Consider the following 24283-nt stretch of genomic DNA (forward strand, 5'->3'; position numbering starts at 1 on the left):
AATATAAGAATGTTAAGTACTATTGCCTAGCAAAAGTGAGATTAAGATTTAGAAATAATTTTGTAATATAAAATTGATTTTTGACTAGTGAAACTTCTAAAAACTGTTCAACAGAAATTTTCAGAAGTATGTGTGCACAAGCCTATATTAAATATTACTCTTTGTATGAACTGTTCAGTTCCCCAAGTCATTCTGAAATTTTATTGTTTCCGGCCCCACTCTGGAGGTGCCCCAACTCTGTCATCCACTTGATATTCAGGATAGAATTTATTGTTTTCCCATCTGCCCACCATATTGATATTATTGCTTTTCCTTAAACCTCTAAGTGACTTCTGATCCCAACACGTGGTTCCCACAGGTGCCCCTCACAGGGAGACAAGCACGTGCAGACTCACCCCCTGATGGGGAACAGCACTGGGGAGGGCCGCACCCCCAACCCCCACCGACACAGCCGTCCGTCTGTGCACGTTCTCCGACCACAGCCCCTAGCGTGTGGCACAGAAGAGGGACCAAAGTGCCACCCAAGCTGCTGTGCTCCTGCCCCATCATCAGAGCTATTGTTTGTTTGTTCTGGGCCTATAATCAACCTGAAGCTCTTTACATTGATGCACATTCACTGGACCTCACAACTACTACTATCCTGATTTTTCAGGTTCAGGAGCTGAGCCTGGGAGAAATTGGGGAGCCTGTTTCAGGCTAGAGACCAGGCAGAGAAGAGCCAGAATCTGATGCAGACAGTGGATCCCAGAGTAATGCTCTTAACCCTAGGATATCACTCATATCCCAAGCCCAAGCTGCACTCTTCAAATCTTGCCCCTTAGTCGCTTCAAGCAGATAGAAAATTATCGGTGATGCCCGCCCCTGTCCAACCTGTGAAGCTGGTGTTATGACTCCTTCAGCCCACTCCTGGTGTAACATAGCTAACTCTTGAGCCATGTAAGAAGGCAGCATTTTGAACACATCAATGTTGCCAGAGAAAGAGGCAGATATACTCCATCTTCTGCTAACTCACATCTTCAAAAATGCTCTTGGGTCAACCAAAATGACACAGTAAAGTACAGAAACTATTATGGAAGGTAGTTCATACCTCCTTTTTTTAGTACTTCAGGAATGAATTCTCATTCAATTATTTATTTTGGAATTCCTCTTTCTTTACCTTTTAAGTACGTAATTTGTTAAATACAGAGCTCCTTAGCAAGATATGCACTTCGTCTATACTCAAACCAAGTATTCTCCCCCTTGGTTCTCCCTGAGGGAAATGAGGATGTTTGGGAAAGACCCCATCACGTTACCTGCAAGGAGGGATACGTTGGCTTGTATTCACATCACACTTTGGTACCAAAATGGTGCAGGCAAAGAACATGAGATATTTGTAACAGTTGGTCTGAACAAGCGCAGGGAAGAGAGAGGACTCCCAGCTGATGGATGCTTCTTTCTGAGTCCTGTGGCCAAGATAATTTGGATAATTTGTGTGGTTGTAGGGCAAGTTCATGCAGAGTTCCAATGTAATTGGTTCACATTGACCTACCAAGAAAACACATATACAGCCACATACACATATTAATAACACATTCTAAACAATGTCTTAAAAACTTAGAGAACTGAAGTCTATTGTGTCCTTTCTCTTTAAAGTAGCTATGACTAGCATGCAAGCAGTATTTAACATTACTATCAAAAGATAAATAACTTGGTTAATGAAGTGCCAAACCAAGACTCATTTCTGTACATGTGGCTGCTAGCACAGTGTCCAGCATGCATGATTTAAGAAGTCTTGCTCACTTTTTCCTTTTGGCTCAACTTATCTGAAAGTGGCTTTCTCTTATGAATCCTTTTACTCACTTTAATTTGTTTTCTTTTTCTGATTTATTCATTACTTCTAAACTAGCATAGTCTTCATTATCTTCACAGCCATTTAAAGAAAATGAATTTGGCTAAGTAGGCAATTAAATGATTTTCCTACATTTTATCATTGTGCAGTGGATTTAAATAGAAGGCTACAAGGCAGAGGACCCTGAGATCTGTTAGCGATACATTGCCAGTGACATACAATCCTAACCCACTGGGTTGGCATCCAACATTGTTTCACATTCCAACCACCCCCTAACTTTCCAGCCTTGTTGCCTGTGACTATCCAGTCAGCAGTGTTCCTTGGCAACACCAGATGTTTTAAGAATTGCATGCTTTTGTGGGCCCTGTTAGCTCCTCTCTTACCCCTTTCTCTTCTTAACATACTTGTAGTCACCCCTCAAATGCAGTCATGGCTCCAGCTGCCAGGTACATACAGAACCCACTGCCTGGAGTGATCCTTTAGCATCCTCCCCACCACGCTAACTCCTCCTCAGGCTGCAGGACTCATCATAAACACCTCTTCCAGGAAGCCTTCCCACTCCCATTCTGAGTTTCTGCTAGGTGCCACAGCATCTTAGGTATGTTCCTGCAATTCCCTCATGGCCTTTGCTGTGTTCTTTACTTACTTGCCTCCCCCACACAATTTGAAGGTTTTTGAGAACTGAGACCACACTTCTTAACCTAAAGTCAGCACCAAGGACAGTACCAGGTGAAGGAAGGAAAGGAGGGGGAGAAAAGTGTCAGAAACTATCCTAGGCCCTTAAAATGTAAAACTATTTAAAGACAGAGTCCCCGCCATGGAGAAACTCCACAATCTTCACAGGAAGACACACACGCCAGCAGGTGCAGGAGACGCGAACAGGCTGGGACAGTGCACGGAGCCCAGAGGGAGAAGCTGGAGCGAGAGTGGCTGGGGAAGCAAGGGTCTGGTGAGTTTGGGGGGAACGTGGTTGAAAGGCCTGTTCCCTCTCATCCACGGTAGATGTGCTGTAGATGAGAGAAGTAATCAGGCAAGTGTCTTCCTAGAATCAGCCGAAGCCAACTAAAGACTCCATGCCTTATTATCAGCAATTACTCCAATTAAATGTAATTATTTGACTAGGAAGTGGTATGCACACAAATAGATTGGTGATAAGAACTGGGGTGAAATATTAAAGCAGCTCCAAGACTATGTCTCAATTTACAGAATCCGAAGGCTTCACAGAGATTATGTTAATGAGAAGCCTGACTTGGGCTGGATGGAAAGCATCATGAACAGAGAGTAACAAGACTCTCCGTTTCCTGGGGAAGAGCTGACGCTGTAAAGCCGGCACCATCTTGAGAGTGCGTACAGGTGGGGAGAAGAGAAAGGACAGGGCAGTACAGCACAGGGAATGCAGCCAATCACATTGTGATAGCCGTGCTCGGTGCCCGGTGGGTACCGCAGACCTCGGAGGAACCCTCTGTAAAGCACGTGACTGCCTGACCACCGTGCAGTTACACCAGTTGGTTCAGTTCATAATTTCCTTTGACTTGTGAAGGAGAAGGAACATTTGCATATTTTGATTTCAGATTTTTTAAATGAATATTCCTCCTCACTATAAAAACAACACGAGATGCAGGAAGTGAAAGTTCTTCATTTCCCCACTCCCCATTTTCGCACGTTGCCTCACACCAACTGCCGAGTTGATGTTCCTCCTCCCACGCTTGTCACCACTCGTGTCTCGGCCTACAGGCCTTTACACACACGCAGTGCGGGTTGGCCTTCGCCAAAGTAGACCTGCTCTCCTCCTGCTGCCCTTCAGCTGCTTGTTGCTTACTTACTTATCGTGACCATTTCCAAGTCAGGAGATGCAGCTCAACTCTATTTTTTCCTAATTTTAAAAATACACTTATAATTTCACAAAAATGGTGTTGTTCACATGGAGTTTTGATGCAGTCTCTCTTTGCCTATACTCTTCCTTTCTTTCTCTTCCTCTACCACCCTACCAACTTTCAACTGTTTAATGGTGCATTTCATTTAGTTGACTAGTAGATATGTCGCATGGATACTTTTTCTTTCTTTTCCTGTGTGGAGAAGTGAACATTTTTGGCCTGGGATAAGATCTAACCTTTAAGTGTTTCAGAACCAACAGGGAAGAATGGATTAAGTTATAACCATGCATTATTCTGGAGATCTTTACACAATGCAATAAGGTTGACTGAATCTTGCATTTTATTCCTTTATAAGGTATGCTTCACAGAATACTAGGTAAGATAAACTCTCGAGATATGTGTCAGCCTCAAATTCTATGATTTAGGAGATGAGTAAGCTTTTTCAGCGTGAGCATCAGACTCACTCACTAGCCTGATTTACAGCAGCCACTAGAGGGCAATCTCGTTACAAACATGGGAGGATATGCGAGTGCCACAGGACTGTTTTCAGTGCGAGATGGACTCGGCGCCTACCCAGCCCCGTATCCTGAACCTGAATGAGATTCAATGAATATCTGTTGGGTAAAAAAATGATCCTTTTGGAGTTTCAATGATACTCCAGCTTTCAAAGTCTGAATCAAGAGTTATTGAAGTCAACCTAAACGCAGGATGGTTAACTAAATGATGTTTCATCCTTGTCGTGGTGCAATACTCTGAAGTTACTGGAAATCATGTATAAAATGGTGGATATTTACATGAGAAAACGTCACTTTTCAACACCCGTTGGCATATACAATATTCCAAGATGTATCCTTGCCTCAAACTCTAAACCTCTCTTTATCATTATTGATTTTCCTTGAGATATCATGGACATATACTAGTTGTAGGTGTACAACATAATGACTCAACATATGCACATTATTATGTTAATTGTTTGATGAATTACTATGACACCCTTTTAACTTCCACCCAGGACAAGACACTGAACTTTCCAGGCATCCCCTTCATGTACCCTGTCTTACATCTACCTTCCTCTCTCCTCCCAAAGTAACTACTGGGTGTCCAAGTTATCACTTCCTTCCTCTTCTTAGTTTCGTTACCTAAGTGTGTACCACCTCCAGATATTACAGTTTAGGCTTGCCCTTTTTAAAACATGTGTTTTTCTTTTAAGACTCTTATAATACCTGGATCCCTGCTCCATGCCTTTATTTTTCTTCATAGCTTAACTCTTGAAGAGCCCGGGGACTGGACCTGTGGAGGGGCCAGGCTTTGCTGCTGCACAGTCTTGGTGAGGATGAACACACTGCACAGTCCTCCCTATTTCCTGAGCGCTGATGGCTGAACACAGATACAGGCCTGGCTGGGTTTCATCCCAGTGGCAAGAGGTACCTCAGTGTTCTTTCACCCGGAGGCACGTGTCTGAGTCCTCGTTTTGCAACATCCACAGCTGCAGACACTCAATGCCTTCACCCATTTGATCCTCATGTTACCAAGTCGTAATACCCTAATCTGGTCATTTATTTTCCACCGACTGATGAGGAGCGCTCTCACAGAGAGCTCATTCCTCTCATCTGCTATTTGCTCCCAGGGGCTGAGTTTCTTAACCATCACGGTGTTTGGCTCTTTACCACACGCCATATACTATTTACTTCTCCTGCCCAGAGATTATAAGGAGAGGGTAGAAAATGGGTAGACCTTGGCAAACAGCACAGTTGTTCATTTCTTCCTCAGTGTTGGAGGGAAAAAAAAGCATGAGTAGACACGTATCACTGAAGGCTGATGGATGTGATGGAAAATGTGAGACAGTCCTGGAGACACGCAGTCAGACCTGGCCTCATGCAGCCACAGTGCTCAGGGAGTGGGTAGCAGGGAGAGAGACCCATGCCCAAGGGCTGCTCTTTTCCCTGGCATCCCCAGGTGTCTGCACTGCAGACTGTGAGGCTGAAGTGACGGATTAGTCCCTCCACGCCAGAGGCAAGGATACATCTGTGTTTTGCCTCCCAGCAGGACACAAAGGTGTTAAAGATTCTGCACTATGAGTAGATATGGTAATACCTATCAGCACATGATATCACCCAAGGTGTGGTTTATAGGCTTTATTTTTTTTAATTGTAACTATTTCTCAGAATCTGAAATGAGCCATGCACCTTCTTGGAGAATTATGAAGACTTTTTCATGTCCAGTTACAGAGATGTCACATAAACCTGCAACCTAGTCATGAAGAGGCCACTAAGGCAACAATTTTCAACCCTGGCTGAGCCCTAGAGCCACCCAGGAATTTTAAAGATAATGTTGGCTGGATCCCACTCAGGAGATCTTCAGGGACTATTAGAAAGTCATGTACTATTGTATGGGACGGCAAGTACCAGCAACTTCAAGGATTAGAATCCCAGCAACTACAGGAAGACACTGACTGCAGCAGACAGAGTATCCACATTCTCCAAATTCACATTCTCCATGGAAGAAAGCCAGAGAACCACAGCTCTGTGCAGCCGTGTCTCGGAATCTAAGCAGTAAGTCTCTCTAGTAAAAATTTCATATAATTAATCATTTTAAGTGCATAAAGAGACTTCTGAGATGAGAGGCTACTGGTCCATCTTTACAGAAAAACAAGCATACACCTATGTTCTCGAAGCTCTTTGAAAAATAAGGAAAAACATCTTTCCTCTCAGCGGGAAGTCAGGCATAGGCACTGCTTTTAATAACACAGAAGGATGGGGGCCAGTGAGCAGCCCAGGGCCTGGCACTCAGAAGACGGGGTATCAATGCTGAATATGTATGGAGAGAACCAGGCAAGAGGATCCAGGGCGAATGCGGAAGCCGGCGAGACGGCGAGACCCTAGGGAAACTGTGTGAGTGTATGTGAAGACTAGGAAGAGAAAACCCAAGTAGTAGACAGGAGTGGGTGGAGCGGAGTGCACTCCCACCCTGAAAAGGTGTCTGCAGGAGGCTGGAACTACGGCTCTCTTCCTCACCCTTAAGGTGCGCAGCCCAGGGCCTGCACCACTGCACACACACCGTGAGTGTTGGTTAGGTGTATGAACCAGAGTTACACAGGGCCCTTCCTACAGCTTCCCTTTTTTGACTGATAACTTTAATTTTTTTAATTTTGAAATATTTCAAATACAGAGAAAACAGAATAACACACTCTCCACCAAAATTTGACTCAGGCTTACATTGCTCTTTTGACTTTTCTGAGTCAAAAGGTAAGTGCCATTCCATGTCAGACAAGTCCCAAAGCTTTAATAGTAAACACAGGTCTTTGAGTTGACACTGTCACTGTTCAAAATTACTCAAGTTCAAGGTGAAGTAAAGAAAGTTCTGGAGCAGGTTGGGAGATAACCAAAGTGAAACAATGAACCCAGAACATATACAAATACATGCATACACGCACACATGCATGCATATACACACATGTGTGCACACACATCAACACATATACGCATGTGTGCAAACACACTTAAATCGGTTTGGGGTGCGGAGAATGGCATCAGGCCTTGGTGGTCAGACTGATCGCTCTCTGCACTGCTCCCCACAGGGGAAGCGGAAGAGGGCTGGCAATGTGCTTCAGCCAGTTACTAAGTGCACACGCAAGTACAAGATCCCGTCAGTCTGGGTTTTCAGGGGCCGCCTCTCTCAATTTCCTTCCCAGACCACTGTTTTCATTCCTTGAGTCTCCCTAATGGCTACAGGACAACCCCCGACCAACCCAGAAAGCTCCACATTGACCCAGAAAGGCCACCAAGTGAAACTAGGCCCCTAAAACTGCAGCCAATCCTAGGACCCAAGCTCATAAGCCTTTCAACCTCCCAGATTCCAGTGGCCTTCAGCTGAGAGAATATGTGTTCAAGAAGCACTTGTTTGCCAGAGGAAAGCAGTATCAGAGCCAGAATCTTTCAGGGTTTTCTGATTCATTTTCAGTTTCCCACCAGCATCCACACGGTCCTCCGCTGCACGTGCCCATTCTACCTTCCCTAACAGGCCCTCTATTTACACCACTGAGAGCTGCTACATTGTACCAACACCCATTAACACAATGGCTGCAAGATCGTTTTAAGTCAGCAAAGTTCCTGGAAAGGTGGGAATAAATTTTATTAAAAGAACAGACAGCCAAAGTTTTATGTGGCTATTTAGATGAACGTCACATTTACCTCTTGGATGAAGTTTCCATTTTTGAAGCTGAGCTTTGGAAAGGAAGAAAGATAGCATCTGCCTGCAGATGGAGCCAAGAAAGTAATATATAGGAGCTAACGTTGAGTTGAAAGTAATGGCAATGATATTAAGCAATGCGGATTTATAGCCCATTCACAGAGACACATTTGTTCCTGATTTCAGTTCATTAAGACCATTTTGTTTCTTTTCTGCTACCACATGCAAGCTTAAAAAAAAAAAAAAAGAAAGAAAATAGGTACATATATTTTCAGAGGGCTTCCAGACTTCAGCATGTCAATGTCAGCGCAAAAGAAAAAAGCTGAATGCACACCTTGCCATGGGGAGTGCATTCGTCAGCCGCTGTACTTACTACAGTTACTCAGACCGGTGCTGGGGTCACAAAGAGAGCTACCACCACACGAGTCAGGGCAGGAATTGTAGAGGCATGTTTGGTCGCCTTCTCGACATGGAGTCTGACCTACAGGGGGGAAAGGCACATTCGCTCTCATCGTCTGCAAATTCCTCACGCTAGGATCTAAAGGATCGAGAATGTCTGATGGAGCTGAGCAATGACACGACTTCAGTTTCTTTCCAATTTCTCCAAAAGCACTGAACACATGTTGAAAAGGTGCTTTCTGTATAATGAGTTCCTGGTAACTAAATACAACACAGTTATTCCAAAAGGATTCTATAGGAATGAAGGCATGAGAGGCAACCTATCCGTAAAAAAAAAAAAAGGTGGGTGTTACTTTTAATGAAAAATAAGAGATAGGTTTTATATTTACATGGGCACATATACTTAATTACAAATGAAATTTAAGTGATTTGAGGGAGAAGCCACTGTAAAGATAATGAAATTTTGAATACTAAGTGATATTATTTTAAAGACTTATTTACTCCCAGCTCTAGTCTTGCCTCTGAAAAAAAATGTTTTTCCTAACAGTAAGTAGGGCATCAACACCAACACAAGAAGGATACTTCATCACGGTACAAGCCTTCTGCAGCTGCTACGCCTGTTCTCTGTCTGTCCTTGGAACGTATCACTGGTCTGGCTGTGATGACCTGAGAACTGAGAACGGGGTTTCTTGTTTCCAATGAATGACAACAGTAGCGTCGGCCTAATGTCTTTTCCTTAAGGTATGTACAGAGGAAACTGGTTTTCCCATTGATTTCCTGGTCGTGTGCAGATTAAGTGGATAAGGTAATAAATTACAGCCCATTCTCTTTCCATTCTACTCAGCTACTTTCAGACACACCGTCTGGAACCTGGAAAAGGCATTGTTGAGTATCATGGTACTGTGCGGACACACACCATCATTCTTACCTATAATTCTAAGACAATGTTCGTTAGACTGGACTCTTTCTTCTTTCCAGCACCATTAATGCTAGAAAAGTGCATCAGAGCCTTGCAGGAAAGAGATGGCACTCTTTTTCTTTTTTTAATGGCAGTAGAGTCAAACTCTTTTTGCGAGGTAAGCCAGGCTAATTTCTGTGAGTTCAATCTCTTAACGACAACATGCAATCATTCTGTCAGCACACGAGTGCGTGCTGTGTGACAGACGTGTGTGACAAGCACAGCACTGAGCACCGCAGAGAAAAATGGGTGGTAGCTTGTGCTCTCATCAGGGATATCAGCATGAATGAACCTTACGATGCCGTGGGATCAGTGCTACTGAGAGTACATTCAAAAGCAAACAAGGGCAGTAGGGGAAAGCTCCTTAAAGGAGTTTTCCAGGCAGATGGGAATAAGGCAGTTAGGGTAAAAGGGAAGGATGGGTTTCCCGGGCAGACAGCAGAATATGCAAAGCCCCGGGGTGGGCCAGGGCAGAGGTTGAGTCACTGGAGCCTAAGGGAGACTAGACAGGAAGACAGACAGCCCAGCCTGAGGGTTGTGAAGGCCTAAATTTCACTACAGCCCCAAACCCTGGGGGCAGTGGTCCCAGCTTCCCTCCTCAGCTTTGTTTGGCAGAACCAGCCAGCAATCACCGTTGACAGTCATTCTGCAGTAGCAAGCTCCTCCCTTTTCACACTCAGCTCTCTAATCCAGTGGTCTGGCCCTGGTACCCTAAACGTGCCTTGCTCCTTCCCTCCTTTCGACTTCTGGATGAGGGGTTCCCTGTGTCTGAAATGCTTCCTCCAGTCCCATGCTTCTTTGTTAAGTGCACTCATTCTTCAGATCTGAGTTCCAACATCTCTACCTTAGGGAAGCTTCCCTGAGGCCCTTTGCCAGAGTCATCCCATACCTGGCCTCTGAGCACCTGACCGTCCCCCACACACTCATTGCTTCACAGTGAGACTCCAACGGACGCACGTAACTAACTACCGGGGATACGTCCATCTTCCCCAGGGGCTGAAAGCTGTTTCGCTCGCCACTAAATTCCCAGCAGTTGACCACGTACTGGCACCACAATACACATTTATTAAGTTGAATTCATTAGAGTAAATAATATAAAGATGCTAAGATTTTACTTTTGATCCATTTTATTGTGTGGCATTCTTACATCTCACACCTGTAAGAAAATAATTTATAAATCTTGCCATTGTATAGTGAAGAACCAAAAATTATTTCAGAGTTGAATTGTGTAGGAAGAAAGAATAACTTGATCCAAAGAGAGGTTCTTTGTGGATATACATACGGTATTTGTGGCTACAAAAGGATTTCCTTCTGAATTTTAAATCTGATAAAACTTAGCCCTCTTTCTGTAGTTTTTAATGTAATAAATCCATGATGAAAAGGCTCTCCCTTTAGGTCTAGAATGCTTTTCTCATGAAAGCTACTCTAATGATCAATATTCATTATGACAAAACTAATTTATCTGCAGGAGACCAATGCCATTAGCTGCTGATAGACAGACACAGCCCAAGACGCGCTTCAACCTAAAGGCCGTATTATGATAATAGCAACACCAATGGAGTTCCCACCACACACCCGCACTCTGAAGCGGTCTGTATTCCGAGTTTACAGACACAGAAACTGAGGCAAAAGGAGTTAAGTAACTGGCCTGCCAAAGGTCTCCGATCACAGGTACCACACCTGGGCTTTGATCCACAGTCTTAGCAACCAGGCGTGATGGGCGATGGGCTGGGCAAGGTCGCAGACACATGGACGTGGCGATCTCTGGGCCCAGCAAGGGTCTCACCTGCCTGTACTCCTACAGGTCCTTCCACACAAACTGGGGCCGAAAACGATCAGTGTGAAACTTTCTTTCCTGACGATAATGGCCACCTTTTAACACACCACTTCATTTGATTTACTCTTTGCATTTCACAGATGGAAATCACACCCCTTTAAAAGTGTATTTAAGATTACTGCCTGGTAACGTGAGGCATTCGACTGCTGCTCTGAACACGGGGACTTCAGGAGGCTATTACACTGCATTTCAGAAGCCAATTCCCTCTAACTGGAACCTAATCTAATTTCGTTGAATACTATACACTCAATTTTTCTCTTTCCCCATCAGCCAACGGAATCTCCTCCCACTCCCCGTGCTGCTGACGCTCTTCCCTCCACTCCTCAGCCCAGGAGTGATTCTGCCCTGTCGGTTGCTGGAGGAAACCCACCAGAGGGGGTTTCCCCGCTGACCAGTGCTGTGAGGACCACTGCCTCAGGCAATCTGGAATTCTTCTCTGGGAATCCTACTGAAGCCTCAGACACCTCCGTGCGCCACTCCCAGGGAAAGGGCCACCAACGGGGCGCATTCCAGGCCGAGCGCACACTCACCACACACTCACCACACACACTCACCGTAGCTGCAGTTCTCCTCATCACTGCCGTCCTTGCAGTCCTCGTCGCCGTCGCAGCGGAAAGTGCTGGGGATGCACTGGCCGCTTCTGCACTCCACCAGCCCCTGGCTGAGACAGGCTAGGAGAGGCCAGAATGGTACTCAGTTAGGAACTAGTACTTCTCCCCGTCTGCAGATCACAGAAGCAGCTCCTGTTCGCCTGGCTGTGCCAAGAAATGAAGGGCCCTGAATATCTGAACGTTCTGTCCAAAGGAATCAATACATCACTCATTTTTAAAACTCTGAGTATCTTTGAAATGGAAAGTTTTCTTTCTAAAACTTCTTGGGTCTTATTAAATAGTACTAACTACAGATTTTTTTTAATACCCTCAGGATGGGAAGTAGTATTAACGATGGTGGGAGTGATACTGCTGGGATAAAAGGCACGATTTATTAAAGGCTTACTGTATGGCAGTGACTTTGCCAGCAGTGTTATGCATCTAATCTCAAATCCTCATAACAAACCTGCAAGGCAGATACTGTCCACCTGGGTTAGAGCAGAGAAACTGAAGTGCAGAGAGTGCAGTGGCTGTGTCAAAGGCACGTGGCTGTTGAAAGGGAGGGTTGGAATGTGCAGGCAAGTTTCTCGGACGCCTGGCCCCAGCATTTCATCCCTTACAACCTGCCCTGATGAGCCAATGAAGTATGACACATGAAAGAGTGTGTACAGCACCTAACATACAATAAACACTTTATTTTGACACTTGCTTATGATGTCTGACATTTGAAAATAGATGGTCTAGTGGCCATTCATCTTCCAGTTCTTAAATGTAGTCTAAATTCTATCACGACTATCTTTCAGAGCACCAGAAAGCATGTTTCATGTGACCTCAGCCCTCGCCGAGTTACTGCCGAACATTAAAACTCCCTGTGACTGAATCAAGGCTGAACACCCGAATCGTTATACGTGAGCATCATGTCCTTGCTCTCCCCAGATCAGTCAAGACGCAGTCTGCTCTGGCCCACTGTGAGCCACTAAGCGAAGACTCAGGCGATACTCCGGTTCAAGTTCAGCTCAGGAAAGGGGAAAGCTGGGCATTGCATTTCTTAATGTATATGATGTTTATCATATCAAAATAAAAGCCATTCACCCTGCATTTCTATTATTGCCTCACATTATAGGCAAATTAAATATTCAATCTCCTATATATCATCTTTTTCTACTTTTAGTGAACAGCAAAAGATGGAATCAACAATTTAATTCATTGACTATTCATAAAGTGCATATTAACTCTTTCAGGTCAAATTACTTGCTTATAACATCTAACTGCTTCTACTCAATCACTTTATTATTCTCTTCTGAGGGCACAGTAGTTTCTAAGGAATTAATCTCCATACTTGATTTTATCAGCTAGATAGTGTAGCCGCTCCCTGAGGACTGTTCGCTCACCCAGAACACAACAGGCAGTAACGGTGTAATTATCATCCCAGTCTCCGTTTAAGTCTATGAACACTGAAGGCTCTCTTTCATCACAATTGGCTCCATGTTCTCCCACAAATTGTGCCTGAGCACATGTTTGGAGGTTCCTGCTAGGAAGCTCAACCCCTCGCATACCGCCTGGAAAGAAAAGGCCCCAGCCTCTGGGGAGAACGCCCCTTTGACAAAGTCACAGGTGCAGAAAGGAGGCACCGGCAGCCGCGAGAGAAAACAGACGCCCCCCGCTCCCCCGGCCAGATGGAGCAAATGAAGCTGGAGGCTCTGGGGAGAGAGTGTGGAAGTCAGGGGCACCACATCGTTACTGTCCTCACGCCACTCAGCTCCCTCTCTGGGCCAGGACCAGAGGGCAAGAATCTTCCCCTTCGAAGGCTGTTTAGACTGTGAGCCCTGAGCACACTGGTCTGGAAAAACAAGAAAACGAAAGCCGTCGGGCACTCACAGCAATTGACCTCGTCAGACTTATCCACGCAGTCGTGGTCACCGTCGCACACCCACTCTGTCGTGATGCAGCGGCCGTCTCCACAGCGGTGCTCCTCCGTGGGGCTGCAGTCTGGGGGAAAGGGGGCGTCCACGAGGATGCGGGGAAGCCCCGCGGCAAACCCTTGGGACTGTCCGCTCGTGGCTCCACTGAAGAGCATCTACTCCGACTGCCCCAGCTGCTTCCGCCGCTTTCCCATGCCGGGTGGGCACAGTCGGCCTCCCACCCATGCCCGTGCCCACTGGGCACCGTCACCGTGACCGACCTGTTTGTCGGGTGAGACACGGTCCAGCTTTCTCGGGATCCCAGTTTGGATTTCTGTTGCTTTTTGTTTTGTTAATGTTTCCTTTTTTTTTTTTTTTTTGCACTGCCTCAAATTTTATTTTGTTTTTCTTGGTATAATCCTAAGAATTGAATGTTTTCTTTCCCCCCTTTTTTTATTGTTGTTCAAGTACAGTTGTCTCCATTTCCCCCCCTCCCGTCACTTCCCCCACTCCCTCCCTCAATCCTTCCCTCTTTGGTTTTGTCCATGTGTCCTTTGTACATGTCCCTTGATGGCCCCGCCCCTTTGAGATGTTTACACCGGCTCAAATAAACAGAACTGTGATTGGGGTTTCACAAGGCAGAGACCTGCCGCAGAGACCTGCCGTGATGTATTTGTGACAGCTTTGCCGTGTTTTCTGGCACACGCCACTCAGAGGCGTTCCTCGGATGGTGTTCTTTCCCACACCCTTCCCTATGTTCTCTAAGGCCAACTATGATCTCGTACCATGTGCCGAGGGCCCCTCATCGTCGTCCCGGCTGGCCCTTTTGTTCATGTTACAAAGTTCCTACCTCACTCAGTGAGAGCTTACATAAATATGCTAACACTAATCACAAAGTCAAATACATAAATAAGCAAGATGAACTTTGCTGATTTTAATTTCACGAGATGGCATTCAAAATGGAACATGACCCTTTAAAAGGTAGGTTCATTCTTTAAAAGGTAAGATCAGGTTTGTACATAAAATTAACATGGTATCTTAACCCTGCGTGCCACTACTGCAGAAGTCATCTCTGTATCGCTTAGTGAGCAAACAAAGGAGGGGTCTTTGGTTACATATACCAAGGGGATCAAGGGACAAACAATGTATCTGTCTGCAAAGCTTTGCTCAAGAGCTCAGAATTGAAACATGAGCCACAGAAGAACCAGACACTTTCAAGGAAATGGTAATACTAACATATGAACTTCCTGTAGCTGCCTTTCCCCTCCACTTCCTTGGCACTTTCTTAGTATGGCTGCATATGCAAAAAGCACCATATTTACACATAAATTATGTAGAAACATCTACATACATTTACACATAAGACATCATTGAGACTAGTAGTTGAAAAAACCTCCCTTTTCTAAAATTAAGAAACCAACCATTTTATCATTTAACCTGCTAATAATCACATTAATAAGTTACAAGTTCTTGGCTATGAATTTCTGCAATTTTAAATGAAAATACTGCTCCTTACCACAGTTCTGTTCATCACTCAGGTCCCCGCAGTCGTCATACCCGTCACACACAAGGCTGTAGTTGAGACACTTGCCTGTGTGACAGTGAAACAGATCCTCACTGCAATCTGCAAAAGAGAGAAGCCGCTCGTGCGTCATCAGAACGGAACACGATGTTGTAGTGGTACTTCGTGCAATACAAGCAGAGCAACGAGGGGAAACCACAGCGGCAGCACGGTTCACATCTACTGTTTTTCAGGAGATGAGACGGTGGTAGAGGGAAATCCAGTCACTTGCTCAAGGTCACAGAACAAGTCACTGCAGAACCAGGACTAGGACCCCCTAGCTCCCAAGCCAGTGCTTTTACCACTTTCTGAGTCTTTACATGACTTTCACTTTATGACACCTGAAAGCTCCTTCATAGTCAAAAATGGGAAAAGACATTCTCAATTCATCATAGTTCCTAAAGAAGTTCATATTCATACAGAATCAGTGACTTTAATAGAGGATAAGTAGTTATTTCCTTAAAATCTTTCTTTTATAATGAAAGTCTAGTTTTGTCCATGGTAAGCATAAACATAATAGAGAGAAAAAAACTTATTTAGGTTATGGAGTCATTACTTACTTTCACACAAACATTATCACTTAAGTCAGATGAGGGTTTCATAACATGACCCTTAAATAAGCAAGAACTGTCCTCTATTATGGTGGCAAAATAAGAATAAGTGGTATGTAACCTGAGGAAGCACACAGTTTAATGTTGGAATAAAGAGCATGCAAGGACATTTTCACAAACACGTAGGTCTTGCACTTGGGCAACCAGAACTCCTATCCTGGTTCTGCCATCTACTAGCTGTGGAAATTTGAGTGTATTAGTTAAAAATCTATGAGTCTGTGAACCGATCTACAAAACTGGCATGCGATCAGGTACTTAATAGGGTTTGAAGATAGAGATTAATAAAATAATGTATGTGAGATATAAAGACAATTCAATGGGAAGAGAATATTCTTCCAACAAATGGTAACAACTTGACTTCAAATGTACAAAATCTTCCATAATTCGATTTCAAGTGTACAGAATGAAACTCTGACCTTTACCTCAAACCATACATAAAAATTATCTCAAAACGGATCATAGACTTAAGTGTAAAAGTCAAAATTATGAACTTTCCAGAATAAAACATAAGGAAAAAATCTTTGTGACCTTGGGTTAGGCGAAGAATTCCTAGGTATGCCAGCAGAAGCACAGGCCATGAGAGAAACATTAATAACTGGACCTCACAAAGTTAAAAGTATTGTACTTCTAAAAATAGTATTATGAAAACTAAAAGACAGTGAAGTCGTATTCTGAAAAAAGATTTGCAAACCGTGTATCTGATAAAGGACTTACTCCCAGAGCACATGTGGAACTCTTACACTCAGTAATAAGAAAACCCAACCAAAAACTAGCAGAAAAGTCAAGTTGAAAGCCTTTACAGGAGACATACAAATGGCAAATTGGCACTTGAAAAGGTATTCAATACAACTAGCCATTTAGGAAATGCAAATAAAAGCCACAATGAGATGCTGTTACATACCTCCACAATGGCTACGCTAAAAAAGACAATGCCACGTGTTGACAAGGGTCTTGAGAAACCGAAACTCTGAGTTTCTCTTGGTGGGAATATGAAAGTATAACACCACCTTGTAAAGTGGCATAGCAGCTTCTTATAAAGTTAATTATAACCTTCTCACATGACTCATGAGTTCTACTCACAGAAATCTACCCAAGAGCAATGAAACATCTACCCACACAGAGACTAGTGTGGGTGTGGTCATAACAGCACTATGCACAAAAGCCAGAGAAGTAGAAACAATCCAAACTCTCAACTAGTGAATGGATAAGCCAAACGCAGTACACTCACACAATGGAACACTATTTAGCAATGAAAAGTATCACACTACTTATACATGTCACAGCATAGCTAAACCTCAAAAACTTATGCTAAGTGACAGAAACCAGACACGAAGACTACGTATGGTGTGACCCATTTATAAAATTCCCAGAAAACACAAACTTACAGAGATGGAAATTGGACCAGTGGTTTTCTGTAGCCAGAGAAGGAGCCGTGTTTACCTGGGGACTTGACTGCAAACAGGTAGGCAGGGGGTGGGGAGATGGGGAGGAGATGAAAAGTTCTAGAAGTGGATTGTGGTGATGATTGCACAACTGCATAAATTTACTAAAAATAAATGGAATAAGTTTATAATTATTCCTCAACAAAATTGTAAAAATGTTTAATATATATAAAGAAGCCTTCATTCAATAGGAACTTGATTTCTTTTTTTTTAAAGATTTTATTTATTTATTTTTAGAGGGGGGAGGGAGGGAGAAAGAGAGAGAGAAACATCAATGTGTGGTTGCTGGGGGCCGTGGCCTACAACCCAGGCATGTGCCCTGACTGGGAATCGAACCTGCGACACTAGGAACTTGATTTTTTAATTGCTTTGTCTTTTCCCTTATTTGAAGAGAATTAAGTGCAAAAATAGATGCATAAGTCTGGAGAGAGACCCTGGTAGGTGGGCAGTCTCCGCAGTGCGGATGGAATTAACACCCCCCCCCCACACACAAGGCGTCAGGCAGAGGGAATGGGAACAGGGAGAGGTGGGAAAGGAGGGCAGGTTCGAGGGCCGCTCTACTGGTCTGATGAAGACCAAGAATCCAGTGGTCAACAGGACAGTCCCCTGAGGTAGAAGCCTGTATTTCAGACAACGAGTTCTATTCTTCTAAAACTATGTCACTTAAATACTTTCCGCATCACACCATTTTAGAAACAGCATGGGTGATAAAGATGATCTGTTCAGCACCTTCATTGAGCGGATATATATGTGCACACACGTGTGGATAACATATGCTCAGACTTATACACGCGCATAAATCTGTAAGTATTCTTTGTCATTTCCCCCAGGCTGAATAATTTTCAAATGAGAGTTACCATTATAAGGTAAAATATAAGAACTAAAAAGAGGTTCTAGTTTCACCTTGATAGAACTGTCCTATTTCCTCCCACTCAGCAGAGGGCGCTAACTCCCCACCCTGCACCTTACTGCTGACTGGGACCACTACACATACACTAGCTGAGTCGAAAGCGGCTATGGCATTTGTGTTCTTGCCCACCACACAGAGTTGGGGAATTTGCGCATCCATATATACACATTGCCTTGGGAAGCTGTAAAAGGTCTTTTTTATTTTTGTTTTGTTTTCATCTAAATTATTCTTGTGGAACCTTTTGAAGCAGTATGTTAGAATCAGCAGTAACCAGGGTTCTCAACTTGACCATTAATGCAAAAGTACTCGTGTTCCCCAAAAGTGGTGGTAGGGTGCAGGGGTGGCATATTTTAAACCATATGAGTTAGTTGTGTGTGTGTGTTTTATTTTGTTGTGTTTATAGCTGTATGCTTCACTTCTTTTGATTATAGGGCTGGGGCATCAAATACTTCTTTCAGAGTCTAACACACCAAACATTTCCAAAGAGTCACATGTCTTCTGTGGGGCCTATTCTAGGATCCCCAGCAATTCACACGAAGACCTCATTTGAGATAGTTTTAAATTAATGCTGTCATTTATTAAATTATTTCATACATGAAGATGACACAAGCATTAAAGAAAAAAATTCCTCATTATTCACACAGGTACAGATTCGACTCTCCACTGTTATGGCTTAATTGGTTAGAAGCCTTTCTCAGAGGCTAGCTACAAAATTAGCTACATTTGAAAAACAACGTGTTACTGCCTCTCCAAGGTCTGTGCCACCACCAGACGCTCTGCACAGCCAGAAATACACAGCAAATGGCAAAGATCACAGTGCCTCCTTTTATTGGAATACATGTTTATTTGGACTGAAAAGAAATGTTGTCAGCACAATTTGGGGCCAACAAATCAGACTTCAAAAGCTGCTTGCTGTGATTTTCTTGCTCAATACAAGTATAATTTTACATGACCTGAGGTAGATGTTTTTGCAGATACAGATTATTTTTCTTCACAAGAGCTTGATATAAAATGTTACCTCTGAAGTTCTTGCATGTTAATATTTATTTCCGTTTGGCATCTCACACTGTTAACTTTTGTTTCTTAAAATTATCATTAAATATAAGGGAGAAAAATAAAGAACAGAAAACCTTTTATCAAGGGTTCCACTCAGTTTGCTCAATCCCTACGAGTCTGTAAACATACATGTGTTGCCTCATTTCAAGATTCAAGTATGGATGCCTAATGGCTAAGCCCCCGCATTTTTCGATGACCAGAGAGGTTACATGGTTTGCCCCGGGTTGCACAGCTCATTAATAGCAGAGCTACGAGATGAAGTCAGGCAACTCACCTACCTGGATTCTTTTGCCTGTTTGACTTCCGTCTCTAGAGGAGGGTTTCTCGATTGCAACCCTGTTGACAATTTTGACTGCACATTCTTTGTTGCAGGAGGGGCCACCCTATGCATTGCGGGATGCTTAGCAGCACCCTTGACCTCAACTCAGTAAATGCCAGTAGCACCACTCCCACCCCGCCCCACCCCCGGCTGTGAGAGTCAAATCTGTCTCCATACATTGTAAATTGTCCCCTAGGCAGCAAAATTGTCCCCGATTGAGAACCACTAGTCTACGGTACCCAAGCATCAACTCTGTCCAAAGCCTCACTTTAACCCCAGTAGTCCTGCTCTCTTCACCAACTCACAGGACCTACCCTTCTGTTTACGCCACTCCTACTCCCCTGCTGCTGTGTGATGTCTCTTCTACCGTATTGTTCTAAAACACCACATTCGATGATCTCTACGTTTCTATGTTATTGCCCTGATTGTACTTAAAGCCTCATGAAAGAAACCATGTCTTAACAGTCTTTATATTTACTAGGTATCTAGAACATGCTTCATGCATAGCAGGGGTTCAAGAATATTCAGTAGCCCTGGCTGGTGTGGCTCAGTTGATGGAGTGCTGGCGTGTGAACCAAAGGGTCACTAGTTCAATTTCCAGTTAGGGCACATGCCTGGGTTGCAGGCCAGGACCCCAGTAGGGGGCGCTCAAGAGGCAGCCACACATTGATTTTCTCTCCCTCCCTTCCCCATCTCTAAGAATAAATAAATAAAATCTTAAAAAAAAAAAAAAAGAATGTTCAATAGTTTGACTAACTCAGTATAACCCAATTGCCACTACACAGAGGGGAAGTTTCCAGATGTCTGAAGTTTATTCCTTCAGTGTAGAATGAAATACCTTTATTATTTTGATGGAAATATTTCTCGTATTTACTTGCAACCTTGTCTTAGTAAAAAGAATACAGTAAATGCAGTCGCTTGTGGTGAGTCAGAAGCATCATTTGGAAAACCACCTTAACTAGAATCCCTGCACGCGGGGCTCTCCGGAAACGCTGTGGGCCAGCCAGTCTTGATGACAAGGAAAACCAGAGATGGAGAAGTCACAGAGCTAGACACTTTTCAAAGAAAACTTTTCTTAATTTTAAAAAATCCTTTGGCTATACCATTAAATTGTTCCAGGTGGTTGGAAACCTGTTCCTTCTACAAATACCGAGGATGAGACTGATAAACATGACAAAATTAGTTCGGAGAGAAAGTCAGGAAGCAGCTGGAGATACCTGGAGTGCCGCTATAATAGGCAATGATCTCCCAAGCGTAACAGAGCATCCAAAATAATTTTTTTCTGTCATATGAATGATCAAAATATAATCGTTTAACAAATCTGAATTGTCATGGGCAAGGGCAAGTCAAAGGTGGTACAGTTCAGAGAAAACAGCATTAGATTTGGACCCATTCAACAATGGGTTCAAATGTTGCACTTGAAACCACTGGTAGATTTTTCCATTGTCTTAAGCCTTGGCTCTGCATCTGTAGAGAAGGTGACAAGAATACCTTCTTTGTTGAAAATTACATCAAATCATGTAGGTAAATGCTTCTAGCACAGTCGATTAGGGGCCTCGCAAATAAAATACCCCTTCCCTTCCTTTGTGTAAAGGCAGTCAGTCCTCCTCCTCCTCCCGTCTCTGCCAGAACCCTTGGGAGCAGGCCCAGCCCTCTGCTCCTCACTGGGAATGCCCAGCAAAACTCCCTCTGCCCTCGGGAGTATCTCGCCTGTGGGCTGCCCTCATGCTCTGGTTTGCCGCCACTAACTCAGAGTGAGGCTATTCCTGCACTACAGGGTGGGGGCCCCAGGAGGGTGGCGGCCCCAGGAGGGTGGCATCTTCTATGAACAGGCATGCAAAAACTCCACAAGCAGAGGCAGGTGGCCTTGCAAGGTCAGAAACAATGGCATGCGGAGACCTCGATGCCGACCGAAGCATTCTCATACATAAGTATTCTGAGGAATGTTGTTCCTCAGTGGACGGAACTAGGTTGTTTTTGAACTGTGTTCTCGAGGGAAGCCCCTATCTTCTTTAATACACACCTCAGCTCCTACGACACTGCTAAGTGCCTTCCAGAAGATTAAGATCATCTTTGTTGGGCCCTGGGAAAATGTACTCCTTCGAGTTCAATTTCACCAAATGCTGCAGAAAGCTCTTACTGTTTGAAGGGCAGTGCTCAGTGCAGCAGAGGACGGTAACGAGAAAGTCGGTGCTGGCCCACCGCTGGGGGTAGAGGCGCACGCAGAATTTGAATAATGCCATAACTCGAGCCATAACTGAGAGAGGAACAAGAGATTTCACCGCCGTCCCCATAAGTTGGACATAATTCTGCTGAACTGTTTTAAATCCCCTAGTGCAGGTGCTTTGCACAATATTTCCTTGTAAGGCCACAGCAATATTCCCTAATGTAAACATACATCCTATAAAATTTTTTTTTATGTAAAATCGTCTGCCGTAGGTTTTCCCGAAGAGGGAATTCCAAATTATAAAAACAAATGTCTCCGTGAAAACACTTCTGAAAATACAAGCGACACAACTGAAGTCCCACAGGATGCTGGATGGCCCGCAGGATAAGTCAGGGTGCGAATGAATGAGTACACACACAAGTAAAGGTGAGGGTTTATATAAACAAATCACTTTTATGGGAGTAACAACTTATATCTTTTTTAACTGCAGGATTTCTTAGAACCTTTAAGCACAACTGTGTATTGTAACTATCTAAGAAGTAGATCTGACAGATTGCAATTCTCAAACTTATTCTTTTTTTCTCAAGGATTTTTCAAGAGTCAGGTACTACGGAACACCAGTTTGGGAAACACTGGCCTGAAACATTACCATGTTAGATGGACTTGCCAAATTTATGAGAAATAAGCATCCTAACCCTACAGATGGAAGAAAAGTTGGTCCACCTGGCAAACAGACCACAAGAATCTCAAATATGGTCAACTCTGAGCTCTTATAAAGTCTTGGCAACTTCTACAAGGAGGAAAACACAGTTTTTCCCACAGTCACTGTTGCTGCTCATATAACCATTAAAAAGCAACTAGAATACAGCTGCCTATGGCTCTGTTTTGGATGCAGAACCTACATGGTATCCTTGAGGCTCATTTTTCCTTTTCATCTGTTGCAAAAGTGGAAAGTGACTTGGAATCTGATGTGTATTTGTTATGGACTGAATGTCTGTGTGTGGAAGCCCTGACTCCCAGCATGACTATATGCAGAGACAGGGCTGAGAGGAGGTCACGTAGGCTGAATGAGGTCATAAGGGTGAGGTACTAACCCAATAAGGCTGGTGCCCTTGTATGTAGAGGATGCCATACCAGAAAACCCCCCAACCTTACTCAATCTCTCTCTCTCTCTCTCTCTACATATCTTCCTCTCCTCCCTCTTTTATTCCTTTCCTCTCCCTCTTCCCCTCTCTCTTGCCCTCTCTCCCTTTACACAATATCACACAAGCACACAGGAGACAGCAGCTGCCTACAGGCTGGGAAGAGAACTCCCAACAGACACTGAATGAACCCTGTCGGACCTTGATCTTGGCCTTTCCAGCCTCCAGAACTCTGAGAAACAAATTTCTGCTGTTCAAGTCGTGAGGCCTGTGGTATTTTGTTTGGCAGCCCACGCAGACTAATACAATATGGGAAAACCACCCATCAATTCAGTGAAAACCACTAATCAAATCAACAGGAAGTCAATTGAGGAGCTTAAGGCCAAATCCAATGACCCGCAGATTTAAAACAGTTAATGCCACTGACTGTCTTCAGGTTCAGAGGAAGCACAAACAAACAAGGGGCTTTGCCTCTGCTGTGTCATGAATGCGAAGAATCACGAGGGTGAAAACTTTTCCTATTAAAAATGCCCTTTTTAAATAGCTGACCTTTACACTCGTGAAGCTTTAAAAACAAAAACAAAAATCCTCACCCAAACAAAATAAACGAAAAGCCTTCTCCTAATTTTAAGGCACTTGAGGCAAAAACACTGCAATCTCGGACCGGTTCCAGGGTGGCTCCTGCTGCTGAGTGTGGCACGAAATCACGCCTTTGAAAGGTGAGCAAACACTGCTGTCCGGGGCAGGAAGATAAACACGCTTGCTCGCTTCAGAAAGGCAAACGACCAGGAGGCTACTCCAATGCCCGTGGTTGTCAGGATGTGACAATGGCGTGGCTCTGGTTTCTAGGCCCCTGAATGGAACCCCTGTCCTCCCGCACGACCCCCAAACAGCCTGTCACCTACTGCAACGGGCCTCGTCGCTCCAGTCGTCGCAGTCGTTGTAGCCGTTACACTGCAGTTTCCTGGGGATGCAGATGCCACTGCCACACAGAAAGCTGTCGCCCCCTCCGCAGAGCACTGAAAGAAGGGCGGAAAAACAACGTCAGAATGAGGGTTTGTTCGGGTGTTCGCTTTAAAATTAGCAGACACGAAGGAACAGGAAGAAAACCTTCCCTTGCTTTTCAACAGATTTGTTTCTAAATTCCCTCAGTTTCATTGTCACCAATTTTCCTTTGGCCCTCTATAAACTTAATTGTGAAATTGCTTCGGAAAAACACAAAGCATGATCGCCTGAGAAAAGCCAAAGCAAACGTTGCAGAAAGCGCAAAAAGAGCCGCCATCCCGGCTCCGGCCACAAGGGGGCAGCACGTCCGTTGTTCGCCTTCTGGGTGGAAAATACCAACGGAAGCGGTTTTCTTAATGACTGGGAAATATTTCAAAGTGAGTGCTATTTACCGAAGAAATGTTTTTTAAAAACCTTTAAAAATCAGCCACATACATGGGATCATTAAAAAAACCTCACCTTCTACACACTACTCAGTGTTGTACAGAGAAAGTC

General features: G+C 44.1%; 1 protein-coding gene across 3 annotated transcripts in view; it reads right to left on the reverse strand.

The window, feature by feature from the left end:
- CORIN (corin, serine peptidase) overlaps nt 1-24283 on the reverse strand; it is a 185011-nt gene that overhangs the window by 40520 nt on the left and 120208 nt on the right. For 2 of the 3 annotated variants that reach the window (XM_045834545.1, XM_045834546.1), the window contains exons 6-11: nt 23689-23802; nt 15092-15199; nt 13553-13663; nt 11639-11755; nt 8264-8371; nt 1293-1524 (exon numbers count right to left, since the gene is read on the reverse strand). In XM_045834545.1, the coding sequence (XP_045690501.1) occupies nt 1293-1524; nt 8264-8371; nt 11639-11755; nt 13553-13663; nt 15092-15199; nt 23689-23802 (790 nt within the window). The remainder of the gene's footprint in view (nt 1-1292; nt 1525-8263; nt 8372-11638; nt 11756-13552; nt 13664-15091; nt 15200-23688; nt 23803-24283) is intronic. The other variant, XM_045834548.1, reaches the window with a different exon arrangement.

The sequence above is a fragment of the Phyllostomus hastatus genome, unplaced genomic scaffold (assembly GCF_019186645.2).
Source record: "Phyllostomus hastatus isolate PE091 unplaced genomic scaffold, TTU_PhHast_1.1 phas_contig_196, whole genome shotgun sequence".
Taxonomy (NCBI): domain Eukaryota; kingdom Metazoa; phylum Chordata; class Mammalia; order Chiroptera; family Phyllostomidae; genus Phyllostomus; species Phyllostomus hastatus.